The sequence below is a fragment of the Erythrolamprus reginae genome, chromosome 1, assembly GCF_031021105.1.
Source record: "Erythrolamprus reginae isolate rEryReg1 chromosome 1, rEryReg1.hap1, whole genome shotgun sequence".
In the NCBI taxonomy this organism is placed as follows: domain Eukaryota; kingdom Metazoa; phylum Chordata; class Lepidosauria; order Squamata; family Dipsadidae; genus Erythrolamprus; species Erythrolamprus reginae.
Window position 1 is genome coordinate 334,873,633 of NC_091950.1, and position 9,469 is coordinate 334,883,101.

At 37.8% G+C, this 9,469-nt stretch overlaps 1 protein-coding gene across 1 annotated transcript; it reads left to right on the forward strand.

Moving 5' to 3' along the window:
- Positions 1-7: 7 nt before the first annotated feature.
- SPRTN (SprT-like N-terminal domain) lies at positions 8-8,279 on the forward strand. The gene is made up of 5 exons (XM_070733960.1): positions 8-432; positions 2,249-2,348; positions 3,435-3,563; positions 5,044-5,299; positions 6,107-8,279. Exons 1-5 carry the CDS (start codon positions 194-196, stop codon positions 6,808-6,810), a joined length of 1,428 nt encoding a protein of 475 aa, XP_070590061.1. The 5' UTR covers positions 8-193; the 3' UTR covers positions 6,811-8,279.
- Positions 8,280-9,469: the final 1,190 nt, after the last annotated feature.

The window sequence follows — 9,469 nt, forward strand, 5'->3', positions numbered from 1 at the left end:
CGGAGGTGCGCAAGCGCTTTGGCAGCGTCGAAGAATGTGTACTTAGCGCATGCGCCGGGTTGCGAACCCGCTTCCGGCCGGGGAATGGAGATTTGTTGGTACAGATACAGATGATTAGAGGTGGAAGGGACCTTGTGAGGTCATCTAGGGGGTCCCTTCCGGTGGTTCGGTACCGTCGCTTGTTGGAGGCAGGATGGACGAGGACTTTCTGCTGGCCCTGCAGTTGCAGGAGGAGTGGGAAGCGGAGGACGAGAAGGGGCGGGTTCAAACCATCTCCGCTGATCCGCCGCGGCCGCTCTCGCTGATGGACGATGCCTGGGAGTTGCTGGACCCCAACCCGGACGTGCGAGGCCTCTTTCTGCAGTTCAACGAGACCCTCTTTTGGGGGCGCCTGGCGGCGGTGGAAGTAAAATGGAGCCCGCGCATGACTCTGTACGCCGAAGGAAGCTCTGGGGAAGGAGGGAGGCAGGCAGGAGAGAGACATCCCTAAAACGGACTCCCTTCCAGGCATGGTTGGGACTAGCGCTCCCATATTTCCCTGCTGCTTTGCAGTCCTAGGACTGGTAGTGCAGAGAATTATCTCCTGGAGGGATATTCTCCTCCAAATGATTTATTTCTTACAAAGAATCATATTTACTTTCAAAAAGATTTCACAGTACCAATATCTCCAGGACCGCCTTCTGTCACACGAATCCCAGCGACCGGTTAAGTCCCACAGAGTTGGCCTTTTCCGTGTCCCGTCGACTAAACAATGTTGTCTGGCAGGACCCAGGGGAAGAGCCTTCTCTGTGATGGCCCCGACCCTCTGGAATCAACTCCCCCCAGAGATTAAGATTGCCCCCACCCTCCTTGCCTTTCGTAAACTCCTTAAAACCCACCTCTGCCATCAGGCATGGGGAAATAGATTCCCCTGGGCCGTTTCCGTTTTATGTATGGTTTGTCTGAGATGTATGACTGTTTTTTATATTAAGGGGTTTTAAATTGTTTTTAACAATTGGATTTGTACTGTTTCGTTGTTGTGAGCCGCTCCGAGTCTTCAGAGAGGGGCGGCATACAAATCTAATTAATTAATTAATGAATTAAAATTTAAAAAAAAACTAATGCAATTTTTGTATTTGCATGTTAATAATGCTGTAGCAGTAAAGAAAAGAGTTTAGGATTTTTTTATTGGCCAAGTGTGATTGGATACACAAGGAATTTGTCTTAGGTGCATATCCACTCAGTGTACATAAAGGGTTAAATAAGGTTCAGGGAGGAAGTGTTTTAAATAGGAAAGTGAACACAAGAACAAGGCTGCACAGTCTGAGGTTAGTTGGGTGAAAGATCAGAAGCAACGTGAGAAAATATTATTTTACTGAAAGAGTAGAAGATGCTTGGAACAAACTTCCAGCAGATGTGGTTGGTAAATCCACAGTAACTGAATTTAAACATGCCTGGGATAAACATATATCCATCCTAAGATAAAATACAGGAAATAGTATAAGGGTAGACTAGATGGACCATGAGGTCTTTTTCTGCCGTCAATCTTCTATGTTTCTAAAAGATAAGTTCATCAAGAATGATAAGATGCAATGCTTAATTTATTACATTTATTTATTTATCTAATTCAATTTCTAGACCGCCCTTCTCCTGAGGTTCTGGTTACAAATAAACAATCAAATCATATTAGGAACCAGTCAATATTAATTGTAAGAATAGAACGAACAAAGTTACAGTCAGTCTGCCATTAGTTGGAGGAGATAGGTGATGGTTCCACGGCCTCAGGTGTCAAGAAAGGTGTCTCTACAGCTGCTCCCATTGTGGCACATCTATCAATTAAAGCACATCTACCTGTTGAACATTTGTAAAATGTACTTTGGTGATGGTTTGATGGCTTAGGTTACAACCCTGATATTAGATTCTGATTATCAGATCTGATCCTGGTAAGCTTTCCTAGGCAACCAAGGTTGGATTGCCTGATTGCAAGCAGCCTTTTTTTTTTACCTGACAACCAAGCAGGACAGGCATATTCAGACACGTATACTGGTCAAGATCAGTGATAGCTATAAAGGTTTTGTACTAGAAATCTGGGATTTTGAGCTAGCACAAATCAGCAGGATGAGGTAGCAGGGTGAACTGTGCTAATTCAGATTGAGAAGTGGGCTGCTTTTAAATACTCTTCTTTTTCTTGAAAAACCGTTTCAGTCAAACTCTGTTGAATTTTTGCTATTGAGAAATGAAAATTGATAGCTTTTGCTTTGCCTTCCAGGTGTGCTGGAGTTTGCTGTTATGAAGGTCGTGGAGGAATGTGCTCCATCCGATTAAGTGAACCACTTTTAAAATTACGGCCAAGGAAGGACCTCGTTGAGGTACTGTAAGATAATAATAATAATAACTTAACAATAATTTATTAGATTTGTATGCCGCCTCTCTCCGAAGACTCAGAGATAGAATTCTTTCTACAAAGAGGGAATGCAGCGTGTAAATTTCTTGCAGCCTAGCGTGGTTGAATGCTTACATAAACTGGAATATAGTTTGTCAGGAATAATCACATTTTTAAATATGCTTTATAATATAATAGTAAGAGATAAAAATGTAACAAGTAATCTTGTGAATAGCCAGATATTTTCTATGAATAGACTGATTGATGCCTTAGTGTTTTCTGGTTGCAGAAGTTCAGTACTATATCCATCTGATAACATACTTTTTCCTAGAAATTATTTTTCATTTATTTATTATTTATTCATTGGATTTATATGCCACCCCTCTCATTTGCTTTAAAGATAATGTTTTAATTCTATAAAGATAGAAGAAACAATGACTCCTATGTTGTAAAAATACCAGGGAACCATAGTCTAACACTACGTGCCTTATTTCTGATCTATAACAATATTTTACTTTCTTATATAATGGAATGACGAATGTCTCATATTGAAAATATAAATCCAAGATCGTCTTCTCAGATTCTTTTTCTTCCTCATTATAGCATAATAGTCATTTTGGCAAAGGTATTCTCTTAGTTATTGGACTCCCAACAGGGAGTTATGAAATTCTGTTTTTATGAGGATGGAGACTCTCTGGTCTATGGCCAGTTAGCTAAGATATCTATTTTGGTTTTCATGGGACCAATTCTCCATGATCATTTTGTGTGAAAGAAACAAGCTATCTTTCTTAAATTATTTTGCTTAGCTCACTAATGGGACAAAAATAGATCTATTTGCATGGTAACTACAGACAATATTACATAGCAGTGGAATAAATGCAAAGTAACAACTGTTTTATGAATTCTTATTGTAAATCAAGTATATTTGCACAAGCCTGAATTGTAAGCACTATATGTCAAATTTTTTCTTACCATATAGGATAAACTGAAATTGATCAATTTATTTTCAAAATATGGATATGCAATTGTCTTTTGCTAAAAAATGGATACTTAAGTAATTTATTAATTTCAGACTCTCCTACATGAAATGATACATGCCCTGTTGTTTGTTACTAACAATGACAAGGATCGCGAGTCCCACGGTCCAGAGTTCTGCAAACATATGCACCGTATAAATCACTTAACAGGAGCCAATATTACGGTAAAGGTTTTTTGTGATATATAAACTCATTTTCATTTTCAAGCACAAAATAAGAGACTGCGTGATGAGAGGTCAAGCCAGTTCATGGCAGGATGGAATGCTTAGCAGAGTTGATATTTTCATCTAATTCTAAGAGTTTTATTATTAGCAGATATAGTTTCATCTTTTGGGTTGAGTGCAACTCATTGAAGTGAAAACACCAAGCTATAATGATCAGAAAATATGCTCTGAGTTACTACAGAACAATCTGAGTGTATCTAAAGAAGAGAATAGGAAAAATGAGAATAGAACTGTAGAAGAAAAAAGCATGAATCCTATATAAAAAGTGTTAGAAGATCAATAAATCTCTCAGACAGAATGAATGGAAAGAATGTTTCACGTATGTTGGTTGTTAATAGCAATATGCTTAAGTGTGAAAAGTCTGGCTATAATATTAACATGCTGAAGAGATAAATTGAAACATGCTATACATTATATAAAATCAAAATTTACACTTGATTTTTCCTCTTTGGATTAGAGCCCAAGGGAGGAAAAAAGGTGAAAGTAAACAAAAATGGTAACATGTATAAGTGGAGCAATTGGAAAAAATATGTAAATATAATTTGGTTAATAGATTGACTATGTGAGATGTTTCAAACAAACATGAAAACTGATTCTGCTGAACAATTGGAAGAGCATGGTTATTATTCCATATACAAAAAAGAAAGTTGTTAGTTGGTCATCTGAAGAACCTTTTATTGTATGAGAACCTGAATGCCCTGTGTGAATGTTAAACAGATTGTATGTGGCAACAAGGGGTGTGGAGCTGAAAAATCAAAGATCAGACATCTTTGTTTGCACAGGTAAAATGGCTGAAACAGTTACTAGTTATATATAAATGCTGAAAAATGAGAGCAAGTAGAAGAATGTGTTACCTTCATAAATGTTTACTGAAAATGGGTAGACATGTAATGCAAATGCTTGTAGAAAAATATGTATTTTGGAAAAAAGAATGAATATTTGTTGAAGAAGTGAAAAATAGCTGTATTTAAGAATGTTCTTTTGTCCATGTTAGCCATGTAAAAGTAAGGATTTGGATATACAGTAGAAACAAAAAAGTAGTGAGAATGGGAAAATTAGACTTCTGGACAATGGATTAAGGTCAAGAATGAATGGGTGGTTAATTTATATGGACTAAACATTGTCATCAGTAGTACAAAAGAAGTATATTGAAATAGTTTCCTTATGTTAAAAAATGTATGTTAATCAGTTTGAAAAACAAATATATGAAGGAAGAGTGAGTACACATAGACAGAAGATTGGATAAAGTATCCAGACCCTCTTATACCTTCAATTGGTTTGATTTACCGTTTCTCAATCCTTTTCTGCACTCTGCTTACCCTGAAAGGGAATATAGTAACATGTTAGAAGTGTATGTATTTATATAATATGAAAGTGAAAGTTGTACTGTACACTTTCCTTCTCTTTGGATTAATTTCAGATCTATCATGAATTTCATGATGAGGTGGATTTCTATCGACAGCACTGGTGGCGTTGTAATGGGCCATGTCAAAATAGGAAGCCTTATTATGGCTATGTAAAACGTGTAATGAACAGGGCACCGTCTGCCAATGACTATTGGTGGGCAGAGCACCAAAAGAGCTGTGGAGGAACATATACCAAGGTCAGAGAGCCCGACAACAGCTCCAAGAAATGCAAGAAAGATGATCAAGCAAAAATCCTAGATGACGGTTCACGTATGTACCTTTTGTTATTTACCAACTATGTAACTAAATTCTGTAAGGCTAAATGAAAAGATTAATTGGGAACTTACGTTTTTTCTCAATAGTGCTGATTCATATTTTCAAGTATATAGAATTGTGTTCAGTATAAAAACAAAAAGCACTGGAAATTGAATTCCTAGACGAGGGTGATTTGAGATGAACTTTAACAGTGATTTGGATCCTAAAGGCACTTGGATCAGAAGAATCCAAGTGTACTCCACTAGTAAAAAGGTTTTCCATCCCAGAATCCTTAAATAGGTTTATAGTGAATTTTGTGCGCATGAAGACCTTAAAATCAATCTTGATTCCTGGTAACTGCCTGGAAAAGTCCTTATAATTTTCTTGGCATTATTTTCAGAAATGCTTTGCCATTGTTTTCTTCCTAGATCTGAGAGAGAACTAGGCCTAGGTACCTAGCTGGCTTCATGCTTAAGGTGGGATTCGTGATTTCTAGCTTTGTAACTTAACTCCTATATTAGACAGGTTCTCTAAAATAAAAATAGAAAAAATTAAATTCCACATAAATTAAAATATAGCTTGTTGTGCTCATATTCCATATTGGTTTTGCAGAATTATCTCTACAAATACAATTTTATGACTGATACATCAAAATACTCTGGAAACATTTATTCTTGGTTTTTTACCCCTCCTTACAAATTAATCTGCTAGAGTTCATTTTGCTGGGGACGGTCCTCAGTACATGTAAATACATTGAGTAAAAACCATTTGTAATATGTGTGATGTTTACTTGAATTAAAACAACTTCTGGTGTAATTTCAGGAAAAGCTCGTGGAAGCAGCATACAGAGCATAATACCTTTTAGTGGGAAAGGATATATCCTTGGAGGAAAAAGAAGTGAATCATCATTAGAAGGATCTGTAAGTTCAAACATTAAGAACAGAGAACTGTTCCAGTCACAATATCATTCACCTGCTAGTTCATCTTGGTCAAATCCTAAAAATGAAATCAAATTTCAGCAAAACGTTTCCTGCACAACTGTTTCCTCTCCCTTTTCTCCAAGCAGTCGTGAAAATAGCTCTACTACTAGTATCACATTTCCTAGATTTTCAGTTGCTAACCATAAGGTTTATACTAGCGTTAATGGCTCACCAGTTAAAAATACTTCTTTGTGGGGGAAAAGGTCAGAACCAAGTTCTACAAAGGCTCTAAGAGAAATACCTCACAAAGGGACTCCAGAAAACACAATTTCTATATCGGCTACAATGACTCCAAGATCACAGTCGTCACCATCTCAAAAAAAGAGCAACACCCAGAATGGTGGCCCAGCAAAACGAGCCAGAATGGAAGATTATTTTTTAAAGAAAGGAGAAATCAAAGAGACTAGTTCTTCTGTGAATAGTACAGCTAAACCAGCAATCTCAGAAACATCCACTAGTGACCAAAGTAGAAACGTATGTTGCCCTGTCTGTCAATCTGAAGTTTTGGAAACCAAAATCAATGAACACTTAGACCTCTGCCTTTGAAATCTTCTAATGCAATTCTAATCTAAATCTGCCTTGCTAAAGATTTCTGTATTTGTATGTATTTATGCACTTTCTGTGTTTTATGGAGAAAGGTTTATATTTGATTTTGTTGTGTGTATGAAACTTTCCCGAGTTTGAAAGTTTTTTCTCAGTATGTATATGCCAGTGAGGGCAAACCTTTCTTCGTTTGGGTGCCAAACACACGTGCAGGAGTGGTATTGCCCACACCCAAATTCAATGCCCCCCATGTGTCACGCCCCCTACATATGCGCACACGGCCTCCCCCATTTTCCCAATTCCAGTGGGCCTGGTAGGCCCATTTTTCATCCTCCCCAGGCTCCAGAAACATTCTTGGAGCCTGGGGAGGGTGAAAACGCCTTCCCCTGTCCCTGGGGGCCTCTCAGAGCCTCCATGTGGGCCGAAAATCAGCTGGCCGGTACGTGCTGGAGCTGAGCTAGGGCAAAGGCTTGTGTGCCAGCAGATATGGCTCCACGTGCCCTCTGTAGCACATGTGCCACAGGTACGCCATCACGGCTATATGCTAACACTGAATGCAACATGGCCTTGAGAAATGTGCATTTATTTTGTAAGATGGGTTCAATAGCCTATGGTCTGTGGCCCACTATCAGACTGTATGCTAATCGCCACTGGGCTGTGTGAGGAGCCAGCCAGTGCACCTGGACGTGGCCCCACTCACACGAGCCTCATTGTATGAGCTTCCAGTGGCACAAGCCTCGTGATCACTCATGGCCTGTCATGCAAGTGTCTATGTGGGCTCTTGCGGCCCCACTTACACAAGCATTGTCATGGGCATGTTTGATTTAGGAAAACATCTTACCTGATCAAAAATTGCATAAGACAAGATATAATCAGTCTTAACCACTCGTACAAACATTGCCACAAATGTCACGAGCTTGCCCCTCCCACAAAATCATCTCTCCCCCCCCCCCCCCTTGGAAACTTTGGTGTAAGAGAGAGAGATGAGATTGTTTTCCCCTGAACTTGAAAGCTGATGTCATACAGTAAAGAATACTGGCTATTTTTCTGTTTGCATCTAAAGAAATGGCTCAGCAAGTGTTTGCTTTAAAATTGTGGTGTCTGCTTTTTATCACCCAATTTATAGATTTTGGCTGGGTTTCCAAAGCTTTTTTCTGTTGAGTTCAGAAGGGGTTAGACTCATTTTGGATCAGGTAGATGTTCTTTTAAATCATACATAGAAAATACTATTTTATACTACCATGTCATTTATAAAGTGCCTATAACAGTGATGTATGCCTAACTATATATTAATAACTTTTGAAACCTATTCCCTCTGAGATGGAAATTATTCTTGCACACAATACAGTTGTCGGCCATTTGTAAAATGAAGAATCAATAGCTTTTTTTGAAACAGTATCTGAACAGAACCATTTTCCAAAAATAAATCATAAATTTCATAATCTGCTTTCAAAATAAAATTTAACATTTGACTTGTGTCTTTATAGGTCAGTTGGGTTTTGGTGATCTGATCTGATGCTCCTGTACTAGCTTTTGTTTTTAACAGCAATATTCATATAAGCAGACAAATATCTATTCAGGCTGGTATTTTACTGATGACTGGAAACCTACAATAGACCAGTGCTATGAAATGAACAGCAGCGGCATCTTTCAGTTTTTTGCTCATCAGGGATTCTGCCAGCCTGCTGGTAATTGTCCATTGTTAACAGCCTGGAATGATAGATAAGTGATTGACGAGGAATTGTTGTTTTGCTTACATGTACACTACCAGTCTCAAAAAAATTATTCAAAATGCACAAAGTAATCTTGAGATTAAGAAAGGCATCCAGAGAATGCATTGAAATAATAGGATAATAAAAGGCAATATAAAATACTTCTATTGCAGTTATACTACGGTACATATTTATACATGATGATGTTGGCAGATTTGTTTAGGAAATATGACCTTGATGCCATCAATATCAACTTTAGGTGTAAGATGCAAGACACAATCATATACTGCTCAAACAAATAAAGGGAACACTCAAATAACATATCCTAGATCTGAATGAATGAAATATTCTCATTGAACATTTCATTTGCACAACATGTGAAATTGACTGTCAATCAGTGTTGCTTCCTAAGTGGACAGCTTGATTTCACAGAAGTTTGATTTACTTGAAGTTATATTCTGTTTAAGTACAGTATTCCCTTTATTTTTTTGAGCAGTGTATCTTTAGAATCAGATGATAGAATGAGAGGAAGGAACTACATAAAAGGAAATTTGGAGAATCAAGAGAACCAATTGTCCAAGATGTGTAATAATAATTTAAAACCACAAGATCAACTAAAATATACACCAGTTATTCAAAAGGTACACCAAACCAGTGTAGTGAAACAGACTGTAAAAAACATTTCCACTCAAAAATATGGAAAACAAAATCTGCCGAAACAAATCAAGTTGACAGTTGTTGTGTTCACACATCATGGATTATGCTCTGTTAAATAAGCTATATTTTGGCTACATTCAGATAATGCAGTGTTTCCCAACCTTGGCAAATGCTGGCTGGGGAATTCTGGGAGTTGAAGTCCAGATATCTTCAAGTTGCCAAGGTTGGGAAACACTGAGATAATGCATCAAAGGTACCCATAGGTATAAAAAAAACAAATTTTAGGGTATTAA

Excerpts from the sequence above, each read along its gene's own strand:
- SPRTN (XM_070733960.1), top strand. The coding sequence starts at position 194 with ATGGACGAGGACTTTCTGCTGGCCCTGCAGTTGCAGGAGGAGTGGGAA. Across the intron at positions 433-2,248 it reads TGGAGCCCGCGCATGACTCT|GTGTGCTGGAGTTTGCTGTT; the intron begins GTACGCCGAAGG and ends TTTGCCTTCCAG. Across the intron at positions 5,300-6,106 it reads AATCCTAGATGACGGTTCAC|GAAAAGCTCGTGGAAGCAGC; the intron begins GTATGTACCTTT and ends GTGTAATTTCAG.